We start from the raw sequence: 17,878 nt of genomic DNA, 5'->3' as shown, positions 1-17,878 counted from the left end.
TAGTGCCGGGCAGTGGAGCCAGGCTGCCCCGGAAGGATCTGACCGGCAATTTCCTAGAATTGTCTTGCTGGAGCTCCTCAGTCATCCAGCCCCCCCACTCTCTTCCCCCCTCAGCTCTTACAGTCTCCCCTTCCCAAAGCCCCAAAGCCCCCGGCCCTCCAGACAGCCCAGCCCCTGCCCAATCCAGCTTCAGGCCGCCATAGTTCTCCTCTTCGTAGCACTTGCTCTGGGGCTGGGGCTTGGGAGTCGCCTTGGCCCCCGGGGCCCACCAGGAATTGAGTATGCTGCGGTTGTCAGGGCAACCATCCTTCTGGTAGGCCTTCCCACTGCTATTCATCCCTTGCCTGGGTAAGCTCCCTCTCCCCATAAATCAAGTCTAACTGGGGCCCAGAGGGGTGGCTGGGGAGCACAGAATATCAAGAAGAGTCACTGGGCAGGAAGGGGAGTAATTTATTCTTTCTTCACCCCCAGCTCGCCCCTTGTGTATTGTGGAGCGCTGCCCTGAAGCTAGACCTCCACGGCCTGGGGCCACCCCGCTGGGCGTGGGCTCCAGGAAAGGCTTGGGGGGGACCTGTCTGCACTTGATGGATGGCACTGAAGAAATGTCTGGCACTTTCCTTCTCCACGGGGGAGGTGAAGCTGTAGCCACCTCTCCCCTGCATTCCTGCCCGCTGAGGAAGGGGGTGGGGTGGTGTCTGGAGCCGGGAAAGGAGGGCCCTTGGCCCAGCTGAGAGGCGTTTTGCAAGCTGTCACTTGAGTTTCTCCACACTGGCATGGGGGATGGAGGGGCAGGTGGACAAGCCCCAAATCTCCACTGAGGTTACGTCTTCCCGTGTCTGGGTCAGAGTCTTGACAAAGGGTATACAGGGATCCCCATGTGTGCCCCCCACCCCCCTTCCCGGCTCCCAGGCCTCCTGGGGCAGGAGATGCCATTCACTCGGCACTCTTTGTATTCCCACCCTATGCCAGGGGCTGGCTAATATGGCAGTTCTCAAAGTGGGGTCCGTGACAACAGACAAAACGATGCTGCTGGACCAGCCCCGTCCCCAAAGCAAAGAGTATCTTCAACGACAAGCAAAACAATTCCATTCTTCTGCCCCATAATATCTATGACCCTTCTCAGCCCAAAGCAGTCAGAATGGACATTGTGCCAAATCCCTCGAGACTGAGGAATGAATGAAAATAAAAGGGGAGTGTAAGCACTGACTAAAGCAGATTTATTGTTATTGTAGTTATTACTTTGTGTTAACTGAGTAACTTGTAACCTTAATATAAAAAAATAAATTTAAAAAGATTCCAAAAAAAGAAGTGTGGTCCACAGATTCCTGGATATTCCCAAGAGCCTTTCAGGGCACCAGTGAGGTAAAACTGTTTCCACAAGAATATTGTTATTTTGTATTTTTTTTAAAAAAATGTGCTGACATTTGCTTTGGTAGTACAAAAGCAAAGGTGGGTAAAACCACTGGCACCTTAGCATAAATCAACGCAGTTGTACCAAATAATCATTGTATTCTTCACTGCCATGCACTGGCAGTTTAAAAAAAAAAGCAGCAGCAGGCAGTTTCTCTTAGGAATATCCTTGACAAAGCAATAATAATTATTAACATGTAATGCATTTATTATGGTTATTTAAAATAAGTTAATGAGCAAGTATTGGTTTTAACTTCTAATACTGTGAATATTGGTAGATACTCCCACATCAACAAGAGATCCTTGGGGACCTTTTAAGGGTGATAAACAGGTCCTGGGGAATCTGACTTGGCCCAGTGGTTAGTCTACCACATGGGAGGTCCGCGGTTCAAACCCCGGGCCTCCTTGACCCATGTGGAGCTGGCCCACGTGCAGTGCTGATGCGCGCAAGGAGTGCCCTGCCACGCAGGGGTGTCCCCGCGTAGGGGAGCCCCACGCGCAAGGAGTGCGCCCCGTAAGGAGAGCCGCCCAGCGCGAAAGACAGTGCAGCCTACCCAGGAATGGTGCTGCACACATGGAGAGCTGACACAGCAGGATGACGCAACGAAAAGAAACACAGATTCCTGGTGCCGCTGATAAGGATAGAAGCAGTCACAGAAGAACACACAGCAAATGGACACAGAGAACAGACAATGGGGGGTAGGGAAAAGGGGAGAGAAATAAATATAAATAAATAAATAAATCTTTTAAAAAAACAAAACAGGTCCTGAAACCACATAGTTCTAGCACTGCTGGGGTTGAGTCAGGTTGTTACAGGGTCTTCTCAGGAGTGAGGGTGAGCTGTGGCCCGGGTCAGACGCTGCCCTTTCTGCTAGAGCAGCACTTCCTATTCAACGTAGAGAATGGGGTTTGGCTGTGCCTTCTGCCACCCCTCTTTCCCACAAGAAGAGACACTAACATTGGAATAAAGAGTTTAATGGTCTCTAACTCACAGTAGAAGCAAAGCGTACAGGCTCGGCAGCCCTGGGCTGCCACCCCGCTTCTCCCCTGTGCACCATATCCAAGGTTGGGTGATGGGGAACAGGGTGGGGGGTGGGGGTGTTTGTGGCCCCAGATTCAGCTAGTCTCTTATCCTGTTCTCATGAAGGTGGTTCTTTCCCCTCCCCCCTAAAAAGTCACAGTGTGTCAAGGCTGAGGGAGGAGAGCATGGGGGGGCAGGGAGAAGGAGCACCCGTACCCCAGCCTGGCCCGAGTCAGGGTGGAGAGGGGGTGCGTGCGCCGACACGCCTGCCGCTGGGCACGACCGTGGGCTTTGGTCCCGTCCTGTGGGCTCCAAGTTCTCCCCCTCACCGGTCCACTTCCAGAGAACGTAATCTGTTGTCACTACTGGGGTCAGCGCACCTGAGCTGTCTGAGCCGTCTCCCCGGGCCTCTGGCAGTGGTGGGACTGCTGTGGGCGAGGCCAGGGCCCCTGGCACGGGGAAGAGTGAGGAGGGCCAGGACGGGGGCAGGTCAGCCACGCGTGCTACTGCCCCGCTCCCCCAGCAGCCAGTACGTCCGGACCTTGCCTTTGCCCTGTAGGGAAAAAGAGGAGGAGGCCGGGCTGAGGAGTGGCACAGCTCGTTTCCCAGATCAGATGCCAGGCCTAGGGAGGAGAGGAGGCTGGCTGCCTGAGAACGGGACCAGCCGAGGGGGCACCAGAGGCTTCCTTCTCTACCTTCATTTCCACATCCCCTCGAAGCTCCAGCTCAAAACCACCAAACTCCTCCAGGACAGCCTTGGTCTCAGAAGACAAGTGGATCTTCAGGGCTGAGGAGGACAAAGGAGGAAAGGAAGGTGAGGGATGCAGGAGGAGGGAGACGCGGGAGAGCAGAGGGCAGAAGAGACCAGGGCTTGTGGGCACAGATGCTCTCCTCCTTCCTTTCGGCCCAAGAAGCCTCCTACCAGGGTTTGCTCTAAGTCCTATCCACTCTGTGGTGTCCAGCTATAGCATCCTTTTCCCTTAGAACTCTAGAGCGGTGTCATTCCATATGGTAGCTGCTAGTCACATGAAAGCTATTTAAGTCAGAATTAATTAAAACTAAATGCAGGGAAGCGGACGTGACTCAATTGATAGAGCGGCCGCCTACCATATGGAGGGTCCAGGGTTCAATCCCTGGGGCCTCCTGACCCATGTGGTAAGCTGGCCCATGCGCAGTGCTAGGCCACATGCAGTGCTGCTGTGCATAAGGAGTGCCGTGCCATGCAAGGAGTGCCATGCCATGCAGGGGTGCCCCCAATAGGGGTGCCCCACGTGCAAGAAGTGCACCCCACAAGGAGAGCTGGCCCACATGCAGTGCTGCTGCATGCAAGGAGTGCTGTGCCATGCAAAGAGTGCCATGCCACTCAGGGGCACCCCTGCATAGGGGTGCCCCACATGCAAGAGTGTGCCCTGCAAGGAGAGCCACCCCATGTGAAAAAAGCACAGCCCGCCCAGGAGTGGTGTGGCACACAAGGAGAGCTGATGCGTCCAGATGATGCAACAACAACAACAAAAAGATAGTTTCCCAGTTCTACCGGATAATGCCAGCGGATGCAGAAGAATACGCAGTGAGTGGACACAGAGAGCAGACAACGAGGGTGGGGAAGGGGAGAGAAATAAATAAAATAAATCTTAACAAAAAACAACAACTAAATACAGTTAAAAATTCAGTTCCTCAGTTGCACTCGCCACATTTCAAGGGGTCAATAGCCACATGTGACTAGTGGCTACCATATTGGAAGATACAGATAATTTTGGAACATTTTATCATGGCAGAAAGTTCTTTTGAACAGTGCTGCTCTAGTGTCACCAGGCTCTAGACAGTGGTTCGGAGCTCAGACTTTGGATCCTGCTCTGCCTCGGGAGGAATCCAGCTCTGATACGGGCTTGCTCTCACACCCCTGGGTAAGTACTGCAAACCCTCTGTGCCTCGTTTTCCTAATCCATAAAATGCTGGTATTGATGGTGTCTTGTGGTGAGGATTAAACTTAACATTCATAAAGCATTTAAACAGAATCTGACACACAGACTCTGACACTGCATAAGTGACTGCTGTCACCATGACTTAACACTCGTTTTCTGGCAAAGGGACCTGACGTCTAGGGGAAGAGATCTGCCCAGCGCCGGAGGAGTGGGGCCCAGACCCAGGCCTACAGATTTCCACCAGGCATTTTCCACCCCTGTCTTTGACCTCCCTGTGACCTGATGTCCTACCACTCCTGGGGTCTGCATCACAGCCGCCTTGATTTGTTGCCGGTTCTGAGAATGTGCTCCTTGAAGACTGGCCCTGAGATGTTCTCCCCTACCCCCACAGCCCCAAACCTAGCGCCCAGGGAACAGCTGTTGAACCAGACCCCCTCTGGCTTCCAGGGCTGGCTCCCAATGGGCCCTTCTCCCGCCCCAGGAGGCTTGCACGGGGGCTGCCTGCTCTCACCAGCCGGCTGTGGGTCTGAGTCCTTTCGTATCCTGGGCCTGGCACTCAATCCCTCAGTTAATGTTTACTGAATTTAATTGTGTTGAATAGAGAAGGGAGATAAAGGGAAGGGGTGGGAGCCAGCATGTACTAGGTACTCACTGTGTGCCAGGGCTTGCGCTAGGTTCTTTACCACCTGAGATAAGCATCACTCTACAGATAAACAGCTGAGGCTCAGAAAGGTGGAATGACAGTTATGAGCTGGGCATTTTACATGGCTCGCTCACAGAACCCCCATGAAGTAGATATCTGATTCTCATTTGACAGCTGGGGAAAAGTGTACCTCCGAGAGGTGTAGCAAAATGACACACAGCTGGCTAGTACTGGTGGAGGCGAGATCCATGGAGTGGATTGGCACCTCCGGGGAGAGGCAGAGGGGCCCCGAAGGTGACATTCCTGCTGGGAGCTGAGCACTGGCCTGGAGATGCTTGCTAATCATTTGGCAAGAGGGGGCAGCAGGGACCTGATTCTCAGATTAGCTAGCTGCAAGGCGACCTGTCCAGGTAGAACTATTAAGAGAAAGAGAGATGAGAAGAGACTAGAGCAGAGCTGCAGCAGAGATTGGGTGAGGCCCCAGCTGCCCCAGCGCGGAGTTTCCCTTGGCCCCCGGCCTCCACCCCGCCCCCGGCCTCCCCATCCCTTCCCCGTGCGGTGCCCTACCTTCCCCGTTGGACTCCATTCGGGAGGCAGTGTTGACTGTGTCCCCGAAGAGGCAGTAGCGGGGCATCTTCAGCCCCACCACGCCGGCACACACGGGCCCTGGGAGGACGGCGGGAAGGAGCGCAGCGCATCAGCCGCGGCGGGGTTGGCTACAGCGCGGGGCTAGGCGCACCGGGAGCGGCCGGGGAGGGGATCTGAGGCCAGAAGCGGAGGGATGACAGCACCCCCTTCCGCAACCCCAGCTCCAGCCTCTGGGACGCCCCGTCCGGGTGCCTCAGGCGGCCTCACCTGTGTGGATCCCGATGCGCAGACGCAGCTGTTCCTGGGGCCGGTGGCGGATGCGGAAGGAGCGCACCGCGTCGAGGAGCGCCAGGGCCATGCGGGCCACCTCGCGGGCGTGGAGCCGCCCGTTCCGCACCGGGAGCCCCGACACCACCATGTAGGCGTCGCCGATTGTCTCCACCTGCCGGGGCGAGAGGGTGCGGCACGTGAGGGCGGGAACTTTCTCTTCCCCAGGCCCGCGGCCGCGCTATGGGCGTGGTCAGTCTGTCCGCCCCCATCCTCCCGCAGCTGCCTGTACGCACCCCCACGCCCGCGCTCTTTCTCTGCCTGGTCTTGTCACTTTCTCTGCCCGTGTCCCTTGTTCTCTTTGAAGACTCCATTTCATTCTGCCTGCCCCTCACCTCTTTCTTCTGACTCTGCCGGATCCCACCCTCACCTTGTACACATCGAAGTTGTCGATGACGGCATCGAAACACGTGTACAGATCATTGAGCAGAGTCACCACCTAGAAGGGAAGCCGAGGGGGTGGGTAGTGAGGGAGCGGCCCTGGGGTCTTGTGGGAAAAGGAAGGCAGGACTGATGGGCCGGAGGTGCTAAGCCCCGCAGACCTGCCTGGCCCGATGCTCCGGGGCTAGCTGCTCACCTGCATGGGCGTGCTCTCGGCCGACAGGGCTGTGAAGCCCACGATGTCACTAAAGTAGATGGTGACGCTGTCAAAGGCCTCAGCCTGGACGGTCTCCCCGCGCTTCAGCTGCTCAGCCACTGAGCTGAGGGGTCGGGGACAGGTACAAGATCAGGGGGTGAGGTGGGGCGGGGACAGGGGCTTCCGGGGCTCTCAGCAGACACAGGCACTCACTGAGGCAGAATCTGGTAGAGCAGGGCCTCGGCCTTGCGCTTCTCCTCCAGGTACGCCTGGGTGCGCTCCTCCACCAGCTCCTCCAGGTTGTTGGCGTACTGCTCCATGCGGGACAGCAGGTTGTCCAGGATGTTGCTGCTGCTCTCCCTGAGGCCCAGGGTGCCGGTGGGGGTGGTGAGGGAGCAGCTGCGGGGCCCCAGCCAAGGCACTCGCCCTGCCCAGGCTTAATGCCTGCCTACCTCCCAGCGGCCAGGGGTCCCTGGGGGGCCCCTGCGGAGCAGCAGGGGTAGGTGGGGCACAGCAGGATAGGGGATGGCCGGGGAAAAGGGTAGGAGGCAAGTTCAGTTCCTCTCTGAGACCTCAAGCTCATAAGGACATAGAGGACAGGGCTCAATTGAGAACAGAAAGATGGGCACACAGGCCGGCACAGGGGTGCATTTGGAGGAATTGGGCCCCAGTGGGGCACACTGGGAAAGTGACATTAAAGGGCCAAGCTGCTGTGGAGGACAGACAGACTGTCGGGGAGGACATGGGAGGCCAGGGGTGTGTGGCCCATTTACTCTGCACACCCCTGAAACGGCTAGGGGCCAGTGGAGGTGGAGGAGAGGGGTGTGAAAAGTGGGGATTGTGGGGAGAGCTGAGTCCTTCAGTATTCGCAGAGGGACCATGAGGCAGTCAAAGGCTGGAGGAACTGCAGGGGTACGACTGAAGTGTGGGGTATAGAGTGGCTGTGAGGCAGGGAAGACTGAGGGTCTACAACTACCACCAGTCACCTGTTAAACTTGCGCAGCATCAGGCGGATCTGCTGGAACGGCGGCCGCTCCTGTGGGTCCTCCGCCCAGCACCGCTGCATCAGCTGCCCCAACTCCTCCAGGTGACTCAGCAGGGCCAGGGAGGGCCGGAAGGGGGGCTGCTCACCCCGAGTCACGCGCTCAATGATCTCTGTATTGGGGGTGGGGCCAGTCAGGGCCCTAGTGAGTGATGTGGGGCAGCCAGCTGGGGCCAGGTGGGGAAGTCCAGGCCCAAGGCTTGGGGCGGGGAGGAGCTGGGCAGGGAGCTGGGCTGGCAATTCATCAGGGTCACTGGCAGCCACAGAGCAAAGGATGGCAGCTGAGCCCTGCTCAGAAGGAAGCTTTGATGGTGTTTCCAAGGGTTCTTCTCCCTGGGGCTGGGGTTAGTTGAGGCTATAGCAGGGAAAGGGAGAAAGCATGGCCCTCTTACCTTTGGGGCTGAGGTCAAAGCCTTCCACGTGGAAGACCCCACTCCTTAGGGCAATCTCCTGAAGGATGATCCCAAAGCTGTACACATCACCAGCCTGGGAGCCCCGGGCAGGGGGAGAAGCCATTCGCAGGAGCTCAGGGGCTGTCCACAGCTTTTCTGCAGGTCAGAGGTCAGGAGTCATACCTGTGTCACTCACGGACTCAATGCAGGCAGTATTCTCAGTGTGGATTCCTAGTCCTGGGTTCGAGGGGAACAGAGTAATGCTTGTGCACCTACTGGGAGCATGTGTGTCTGGTGGTGGACTGAGAGCATTGCCACCACCCCAGAACTTGCCCTGTGTGTAGAAGGCAGCTCACAGAGCTCTTTCCTAGAACCCTGTGGGAAAGTGATCAGGCTGTGCTGCCTGGGGCAAGGGACTGTGGGCATTGCCTTGGATCATGAGGAAATTTTTTCCTAGGGAAGAGGTGGCATCCATACCCTTGTAAACAGGGGAATTCCTAAGGCTAGACTTGTATACCCAAGACAAAATGCATATGCAGAAAGGACGGGGGCAGTCCCTATACTTTGGTATGAAATTATTCTCTAAATTTTTGTATGGATAAGCTCTGAAGGAGAGCACAGGCACAGGTCAATCTGCAAAGACTGGGGAAAATGTTTTCTTTTTTTTGTTTTGTTAGGTTCTGGCATTCAAGGAAAACTCTGTTATAAGACTAGCTGGATACGAGCTTAAGGAACAGATGCCTCAGAGTCTAAATTCCAGTGATAACACACTGAAATACCAAAATGTCCAGGTATCCAAAAAAGATTACAAAACATACAAAAAAATACCAGGAAGTGATGGCCCAGGCAAAGGAGGAGATGAAAGCATTAGAAACCATCAAAGAGGAGTATCGGACATGGGGCTTATTATTCAAAACCTTTTAAAAAATGGTCCTAAGTATGCTCAGAGAGCTAAAGGAAAACATGGACAAAGAACTAAAGGAAATCAGGAAAATGACAGATGAACACAAAGAGAATGTCAATAGAAAATGAAAATCATAAAAAGGAACCGTAGATGAGGACCGCAGTAACAAAAATTGACATTCTCTAGAAGGGTTCAACAGCAGATTGGAGCTGGCAGAAGAATCGGTGAACTTAAAGATAAGATCATTGAAATCATATTATCTGAAGAGCAGAAAGAGGAAGAAATGTAGAAAAGCAAATGGCACCTGAGGCACATGTGGGACACCATCAGCTGTACCAATATATACATTGTGGGAGTCTGAGAAGGAGAAGAAAGAGGAGACAGAATATTCAAAGAAATAATGGCTGAAAACTTTCCAGATGTAATGAAAAACATGAATATACACATCCATGATGCTCAATGAACTCCAAACAGGATAAACCCAAACAGTTCTGCACAGTGTCACGTTATAGTCAAACTATTGAATGCCAAAGATACAGAGAATTCTGAAAGCCACTAGGAGAGAAGCAATGTGTCACATGCAAGGAAACCTCAAATTTAAAAAAAGTCATGAGTCACAGGTTGGGCGTCAAGGCCTAGAGGATTTGACTGAGCTTGACGTGGAGACATCACACATGTGTTAGAGCTCGAGGAGGCCAGCTAGAAGGCCTTAGACCCCACTTAGTCTGACCTGCCCCTTTTTACAGATGAATGAATGAAATGAGTGCCCAAGCACATCAGAGGCTGGGCATCAATCTCCTTCCTGGGCTGTGCAAGGGGCTGGCTGGAGAGTCAGGGCTCACTGGCATATAGAGTGTGTCCTTGCTCTGGCTCCGGGTCCCTGAAGCTCTCCAGCCCGTAGTCGGTGATCTTGAGCACAAAGCGCCCGTCTACCACGCAGTTGGATGACTTGAGATTCCCATGGGAGCAAATGGCACCATTGTGTAGGAACAGCATACCCTGGGAAATTTGGGGAGCCATGATTGGGACCTAGAGCCATGGCCCCTTCCCCGCGATCCAATGGGCTCTTCTGGGCCTACCTTGACGATGTCATTGGTGAGAGAGTACCGGAACATCCAGTCCAGGGTGATGCTCTCATTCTCCAGAATGTCCTGCTGGGGCAGTGAGAGTCACAGCTCTACCCCTCAGGCTCCCCAGGGAGTGGGAGGAGGGTACAGGGGTCCTACTGACATCAACTGGCAGAAATGCACAAAACTTTGGATTTACTCTAGTGCCACTGCCCTCCCCTGGCTCCTATTTTACAGATGGGGCCAATAAAGGTCAGAAAGAGGGAGAGACTTGCCTGGGGTCTTATGGGCAGTCAGGGACAGAGCCCGAGTTTCCTGGTGTCCCCTCGCCCCCTCACCTGCAGGCTCCCACGGGGACAGTACTCAGTGAGGATGCAGATGTTGGGGGGATCGGTGCAGGCTCCCACAAACCTGGTCAAGTGTTCATTCTGCACATCGCGCATCTGCAGGCGGGAACCGGCATCAGGAGGCTGACGGGCCTGCCTCACTTCTCACCAAGTTGCCCTCCATCCTCAAGGACCCCTCACTCCTCCTCTTTCACTCCACTCTTCACAGATGTTGCCAGGATCCGTGTTCTTTGGCACACCCTCCAGAGTCTGCTCCCTGCTCCCTCTGCCTCCTAAGCTCTCCACCATCCAGGGACACCAAGCATGGCCCCTCCAGGATCTTCCTCCAGGATATCTCCAGTAACCCCTTCTCCCATCTGATGATGCCCCCATTCCCACCGACAGCACCCAAGGGCCCATACCAGGGCCACAGTCCCTACCCTTTCCTAGGATCCTCTGAGGTCCCTCCATAACCAGTTCTGTTGGCCAGCCTCCCTTGTGTCCCCACAGGACCCTTCCCTAGACCACTGCCTCCTTCCCCCACATTACATGCTTCAGTTCAAACAGGACTTTTCGTGTCAGCTCAATGCGTTTACGGTTCACACGTTTCACAGCCACGAGGTTGCCCTGGGTAAGGAATGGAGACCGTCACTGTGACCCGGTGCCCTGGGAACTCCAACTGCCCTCCAGCAGCTCATCTCTGCTCCCAGGGCTCCCAACTGCTCCCTGACAGCCCACCTGTGCCCCTGGAGCCCTTGGTTGCTCCCTGGTGGCATATCTGTCCCCGGCCTCTCCCCCCCAGCCCATTCCCCCTCAGAGCACACTCCCTGCCCGAGACCCACCTTATAATATGCCGTCTTGGCAAAGACTTGGAACTGGCCCTCTGTGGTTAGCAGGGAGCCATAATTGGAGCCTCTCTGAAGGGATGGAGACCAGGAGGCGTGGTCAGCCCATGACCGCACCGTGGGCCCAACTCTCCTCTCTGGTTGCCTGAGCTCTGGTCTTTACTGTGTCTGTCCTATCTTTGTGTTACCCCCTTTGTGCTCCTCATCATGAAGTTCTCTCCCCATTTACTTTTTTTTACTCATGTGTTTTCCTGTATCTCACCTCCTTTGACCTTTGAAAGAACCCTGGGAGGAAGGCTCTGCAAATGCAGTCATCATCTTCGAGCCTCAGAGAGGGAATGTGATGTGCCCAAGGTCACATAGCCAGCAAAGGCAGGGCTGGAACCAGAATCCTGCTCCCTACCCTACCCGGCATGCACTGCCCCAGGAACCAGCATCCCCACCCCACCCCCACCAGCATTCCTACCCCACTCAGGGTCAGCCGGCTGCCCGCGCTCCGGAGGTGCCGCTCAAGGCTGCTGGGCTGCACGTCCTCCCAGCGCACCCGCCACAGCTCCGAGGCCAGTTCCTTCTCCAGCTGCAGCTTCCTGGGGACATGAAGCTGGCATCTGACCCGTGTCTGGGTGGGGTGCTCAGGAGCCTCCACTTAAGCCTTGGCCCCCACAGTTTATCCTCAGGGACTCATGGGTATTAGATCCTCTGGGATGAGAATCAGGATGCCTGGGTGAAATTCCACCTCATTTGTGACCTTGGGGTAATCACTTCATTTCTCTGAATCTCAAGGTCCTCATTGGGCGATTGGGGAGCTCACTATCTATTGCAAAGCAATGCTGTGAGAATGAAAAGAAACACTATGTGGGCAAGTGCCTGGCACAGAGTATAGGCTCAGCGAGCCTTGATTTTCTTGCCACCCCACATCGTTAACTCCTCCTGTACTTCCGTTTTAGGTCTCCCCATGGAAGGCTTATCCATCTCTCTCCCCTGGGCTCACCACCTGGGACACCGCGGGGCTCCTGGGCCCTGCTCATCTACTATGCTCCCAAGCCCAAAGGTTTTGAACCAGGGCTTCCCATCTGACCTGCAGGAGCAGGAAGGGAGGACTAACCAGCCTGCCTGTCAGAATCCACACCCCTCCAGGTCCTGAATCCCCAGGCAGTCCTGGGGAAAGTCCAATCCCTTTCGCCTCCCCCCTCCTCCTCTTCCCTGTGTCCTAAGGGTCCTAGTGTGTCCCTTCTCCATTTTCCTAGGTCTTCCCCTGCTGTCCTTTCCCTCCTTTCCCCCTTCCCTCTGGGTCCCTGCTTCTTCTCCGTTCCTGGGACTCCAGGTCTCCCCACCTCACTCACCACCCCATCCCACAGCCCACCTGTATATAAAGAAAGAGACGATCAGGATGCTGAGCAGGGCAAGGCCGCCCACCAGAGCCAGCACTTCCAGGGTGGAAAAGTGATCTGCAGGAGAGAGGCCAAGTGGTGGCAAGGGAGATTTGGTTAGATTTCTGGAAGAAGAACCTTCAAGGCAGTGAACTGGGATGATAGATGAAGGGAAGGAAAAAGTGGGAGGAGAGTCTCTTCCTCCAGAAAGCCCTCAGTGAGGGACAGCCCCGTTGGCTCCCTCTGGGGAAGGGATGCAGTGTCCTGGAATGGAGGTCTGGAAGGTGAGGGACAGTCACCTTGGTTGCAGGCAGGGTCCTCGTTGTTGAAGCCGCATTTGGGGACGTCAGGAGGGGGGTGCCCCAAGGGCCAGTTCAGCTCGGCCCCTGGCACGGCTACCAGCTCTTGGGAAGTTCCATTGTAGTTCAGTACAACCTATGGGAGAGCAGGAGTAGTGGGCGGTGAGGCCTGGGGGGAGGCCTCCTGTCTCCCACCAATACCATTTCTGCTTCGAGGGCCCATTTCTGGGCTGTCCATGTTCACCAAGCCCCTGCTGCGACCCAGAGAGAGCTCATGTTTTTAAAGCATCAAAGCTGGAAAGCTGCTCAAGGGTTTTATAGCAAACCACCATATAGAACCCCATCCCTCTACTCAGGGAGTTTATAATCTTGGGTTGAAGCACTTAGAAAACAGAAAAAGGCAGTACTGTCCTCAGTCCACATTCCCAGGCTAATCCACATTCCCCAACTCCAGGAAGCCTTCCCTGGATGAGCTGATCCTCGGTGCCTTTGGCCCCAATCCCTTCCTGTCGCTGACTGCGCTAGTAGAGCTGGAAAATCTGCACTCCTCGGGGCCCTGAGTCCTCCTTACCTACCTTAGAAGACAGGAAGCTCCCTGGAGGCAGGGTGTATCTCCACCCTGACTTGGGAGCCCCGGGGACAGGGCCCGTGAGTGCCTGCCCTCCTGGCTGCTCCCCCAGGCTGGAGCTCTGTGTCTCTTATGCAGGGCTCTTCCTAAGTGGCTACAGAGTGAACAGCTGCCCTGGCAGGGCGGTGGGAGGAGGGAGAAGGACAAGATGTCATTCCGAGTTGGCACTGTCTTGTGGGGGCACAAATTTACCCTGAAGATGCCAGTGTCAGGCTCCATATCCCAGAGGGAGAAGTCAGTCTCCCGATCTCCGTTGCTGTCAATTTTCAGGTATCCTGTCACACCTGGAGGCAGAAGGGAAGATGGTTGTGTTTGAGAGAAGTTCAGGTTTCCCTTCCCTCCCCACCTCTCTACCCCCTCAGCCTCTGTCTTGCCCTCTAAACATGTATGTGTAGTGAGTAATAATAAAAGGATCAGACATTTCAGCAGCAGGAAGGATGGCGGTAGGGCACTGAGGGGAGACAGGGAAGGAGGGCCTGGCGGAAGCTGCGAAGGTTCCGCAGGTTCCAGGCATAAAGGAGGGAGAATATGCCAGCATGCGGGCAGGAGTGACGGTGCCTGGGCTGGAGGGTTCTCCTGGCCGCCTGCTGGGGCACATGTGAGTCACCCCCCAAGGCCACCCATTTCCACCACCTCCAGGCTCCGACCTTGGAAGCTGCGGTTCCACATCCGCTGAGTGATGCCCTCCCCATCCGTGACGGTCCCCCCATGTGCCAGCGTCTCCGTCACTGCCTGGACATAGAGCAGGAGCCCATCGTGGAAGGATGCTGGGATGGTGTTCACCTGCAGGGCAAGCAGAGCTTAGCTGAGGCGGGGTGAGGAAGGGCACAGAGCAGGACACTGGGAAGGGAATGGATCAGGAGGCACTGCAAGCTTAGAAGAAGATGGAGAGAATAATACCCCCACGTGACAGAGACCTTTTACCACCAAGAAGATGCCTTCACATACACCACTGCTTCCGAGTCCTGCTAGGCAGATAGAGTAGGACATACCTACCGTCCCCGTTTTACCGATGAGGGTCTGAGTTTCACAGAGGTTGAAAACATCCCTTCATCATCAGAAGAGCCATAGGAACAATGGGAAGAGAGGGAAGGTGAGACCTGGGAATACTGGGATGGAAGAGACGACAGGGTGGAGAGCAGCAGAGGGCCATGGAGGGGGGGCCAGAGCTCTATGCCAGAAGGTTCCCGGGACAGGGGTCCCCCTCGTACCAGGCCATCTTCCATGGTGAAGTTGAACTGCTCATGAGTCAAGTGTCTTAGCTGCTTCAGGAATTCCAAGTACTCAGGATTCTCCGGCTCTTTGTATGTAATGATTTTGGCAGCCTGAGGAAGGGGTCAGCAGGGAGGGGAGAACTGGGAGCCGACTCCAGACCTCCTAGGACCTTGGAGCCCCAGCTGCCTGGATGCCCGCTTCCCAGAGCTGCATCTGTGCTTAGTTCAAGGTCAGACTGCACCCTATGTCCTGAGGTGGTGCCTGGCCCAAAGCAGGGGACCCAGTGGAAGGCTCCCAAGTTCTGAAGAGTTGGCCGGACTTTGACACCCCCCTACCTCTATGTTTTTGGCCTCCAGGCTCTCAAGTTTCCCTGCTCCGGACCTCAGTACTCCTCCCCCCACCCCCCTGCCCTTCATCACCTAATTCCCTGTGAGCATCAAAAACTTCTTTCCCTGAAGCCTCTCAGACACAACACCCAGAGATGAGGTGCTACCAGCCCAGAGTCCCACAGCCCGGGCTTCCAACCTGGGCACGCACCTGAAAGGCCTGGTGGGCACTGGCATCCTGCCCATCCCCTCTCTCCCAGGGCCTGCGGGGCGCAGGGCCATGTGCCCCTGGCAGGCTTTGCCCAAAGAGGTCCAGGTGGAAGAAAACATAGTCCTCCCCACTCAGGCCAGCTTCAAGGGCCTTGAGCATCAGGATTCTGAAGGCATCCGGGGAGCCGCAGATGTAGATAACTGGAGGGGAAGGACGAGTCAGCGAGAGAAGCCTAGGATCCTGGCACAGGGCAGGGGTGGGGAAGCTGGGGCACCCCGGGGGAGGGAGCTCCAAGATGGGAGTGTGCGAGGAGAGACCCTGGGGACTCCCTGTGGTAGCTGAGAGGCAACCCCTGGCTCACTCAGTCTAGGCCGGGGCAGGAGAAAGATGAAGAGGGGTGGAAGGAGAAGGTTGAGGGGGATGGAGCTGAGTGTGAGGGCGAGGAGGGCGTAGTGGGTCTAGAGGTGGGAAGGTGGGGCCAGGAGAGGTGGGAGAGGGAAAGAGGGGCGGGCTGGAGAGCAGGCTCGCGGCGGGAGGGCGTGGGGGAGGGGCAAGAGGCGAGGCTGGAGGAAGGGAGAGGGCAAATGGCAGGGGAGGAAAGGGGGCGGAGAACGAAGCTGGGGGCCTACTAAGTGCTAGGATGGCACGGGGCGTCCTCTCCCTTCTGTTAACTCCAGAGAAACCCCGGGGGACGGAGGTGGGAGGACAGGAAGGGGTCTGAACGTGAAGACAGAGGAAAGAGAAAGAGGGGCAAACAGAAAAATTCAGGGGCAGAAGGGCTAGGGAACCGGGGCTGGAATGGGGCGCCCGAGGAGAAGGAAGAAGACTGGCTCAGAGCAGAAGAGAGAGGAAGTCCGGACGCCTCCGACGGGTTAAAGAGAAGGCCCGAGGCAAAGCGGCGGGGCCGAGCGTGCCCGCCACTCACCTCGGGCCTTGCGCCGCACGGTCCGCAGCAGCGCGGCGTAGCGGTCACGGTCGCTCTCGGCGAACTCCAGGTGGTCCATCGTGATGTTGAGGCGGTCGCGGACCCGCATGTAGAGCCCCTCCACTACGAAGAAGCAGCGCCGGTCGTCGCCGGGCCGGTAGGCGTAGAGCACGAGCGCCTGGCGCTCCCAGCCCAGCCGTCGGTGCAGCGCCGCCACGAAGTCGCCCAGCTTGACGTGGCTGGGCCCCGCGCGGGTGATCAGCGCGTACTCGTCCTTGGTCCCGAAGCCCAGCGCCGCGGCGCCGGCGGTCAGCAGCGGCACCCGCCAGTGCGCCGTGAAGCGCCCCACCGGGGCGGCCGCGTACTCGCAGCCGGGGCCCAGGAACACGGCCGGGCTGTGCTCCCACTTGAGGTCCACGGCGGCCAGCGGCGCGGCCGTGTCGGAGCAGACGCCCAGCGCGTTCTCGCTGCTGCCCAGCACCGTGCGGACCGTCCAGCCCGGCAGCAGGTCGGGGCGCGCCTTCACCCGCGCCAGGGCCAACTCCACCGCTGGCCCCACGCGTGCCCACGACCACGGGTACGAGGTGTTGGCCAGCGGCAGGACCACGGCCACCGTCAGGTTGCCCGCGTGGCTGCACCGGAGCAGCAGCAGAGGCGGCAGGAGCAGGAGCAGGCGCAGGCGGGCGCCCACCCGGCGCCCGGGGCCGAGCATGGCTCAGCGGGCACCGCGGCGGGCGAGCGCTCTCACCATGGCCTCCTCGGTCCCCTTCCGCTCAGCGGCAGGTCCCGGGCATCGGGCGCGCCTCTGTGGGAGGGAGGAAGAGCGCGGCGGGGGTGCTCACCCCGGGGTACGCTCCCGCCCCCGGCTGCGACAGTCCGGGTCTGGAGTACGTGGGGCGCACGGCAGGCAGGTGTGCCCGGGACTGGGCTCTAGACTCAGGGACGCGCGGAGGGCGCCGCGGAACAGGTGGGCGCGAGGATGGGCGCGCCGGCGCCGAGAGGATTTGAGGGTGAGCGAGTGCGTGTGTGTGATAGAGAGCGAGAGGAAGGGCGCGCGGGCGAGCGCGCTGGGGAGAAGGATGGGAGAGGGCGCGAGGGAGGGAAAGGGAAGGAGTGTGAGTGTTTGCATCTGCGTGCGTGAGCGCCTGCCCCAGGGAGTGTGCCAGAAGGGGCGTCCGGTCAGCCCGAGTCTCCGGCGTCCGGGGGGGGCGGGAAGGGGAGGACCTGAGCCAACTCCGAACCCTCCCTCCCGGCTGCTTCCCCACCCCGACTCGGTGACTGAAGAGCCGATCCTGGATCTTTAACTCCTTCCTCACCACCCGGAAGACTCCAGCTTACCCGGACCCCCAGCCTAGGTCTTCTAGAGCTTTTTCCCCTAGACCCTCTTCCTGTTTCTTGGCAGCCTAATGTTTCCTCCTTAAAGAAGGAGCGCCCGCGTCAGGGGCTCGCTTGCGAGAAAGGGAAGAGGGGCTGGATGTGGGAGCAGCAATTGGCGCCCCCCCCCCCGCCCGTCCCTCCCTTTCCACCTGGTACCCTCTGGGTGAGAGGGAAAGATATTCTAATTTGCAATCCCTGCCGGAAAATGTGTGAGTGTGTGGATGTGGGTGTCTGGGGGTGGGGCGGGAGGGTGAGTAGTTTTTGGACAAGGCGTTAAAGTGGAAGGCGAGCCCAGAATCCCGGTTACCCAGGCCACCAGATTCCCCTTCCCTTCCTCCCCACGGCCTTCCCAATGGAGCGGATTAACCGAGGAAAAAGGACCCAGTGCGAGGACGGTCTTAACTCTTGAGCTCCCAAATGGTTGTAGGAAGTTAGTTCTTCCCTGGGGAAGAGTGTGTGTGAC

At 57.2% G+C, this 17,878-nt stretch overlaps 1 protein-coding gene across 2 annotated transcripts; it reads right to left on the bottom strand.

Annotated features, from left to right (window-relative positions):
* Window positions 1-2,369: 2,369 nt before the first annotated feature.
* NPR1 (natriuretic peptide receptor 1) lies at window positions 2,370-17,318 on the bottom strand. 2 transcript variants are annotated; one of them, XM_004474959.4, is made up of 22 exons: window positions 16,039-17,318; window positions 15,114-15,313; window positions 14,573-14,686; window positions 14,009-14,144; window positions 13,554-13,645; window positions 12,734-12,869; window positions 12,428-12,512; window positions 11,531-11,651; window positions 11,062-11,136; window positions 10,769-10,846; window positions 10,232-10,336; window positions 9,906-9,977; window positions 9,669-9,825; window positions 7,923-8,078; window positions 7,475-7,643; window positions 6,702-6,848; window positions 6,489-6,612; window positions 6,282-6,350; window positions 5,852-6,026; window positions 5,564-5,662; window positions 3,127-3,218; window positions 2,370-2,984 (listed from the first exon to the last, which is right to left on the bottom strand). In XM_004474959.4, the coding sequence occupies exons 1-22, from the start codon at window positions 16,748-16,750 to the stop codon at window positions 2,922-2,924; spliced, it is 3,177 nt and encodes a 1,058-aa protein (XP_004475016.1). In that variant the 5' UTR covers window positions 16,751-17,318; the 3' UTR covers window positions 2,370-2,921. The 2 variants fall into 2 exon arrangements, with proteins under 2 accessions (XP_004475016.1, XP_058165662.1); XM_058309679.1 differs by having other exon boundaries at window positions 9,906-9,980; window positions 16,039-17,311.
* Window positions 17,319-17,878: the final 560 nt, after the last annotated feature.

Source organism: Dasypus novemcinctus, chromosome 13 (assembly GCF_030445035.2).
Source record: "Dasypus novemcinctus isolate mDasNov1 chromosome 13, mDasNov1.1.hap2, whole genome shotgun sequence".
Lineage (NCBI taxonomy): Eukaryota > Metazoa > Chordata > Mammalia > Cingulata > Dasypodidae > Dasypus > Dasypus novemcinctus.
This window is presented reverse-complemented; position numbering and strand designations above follow the sequence as displayed.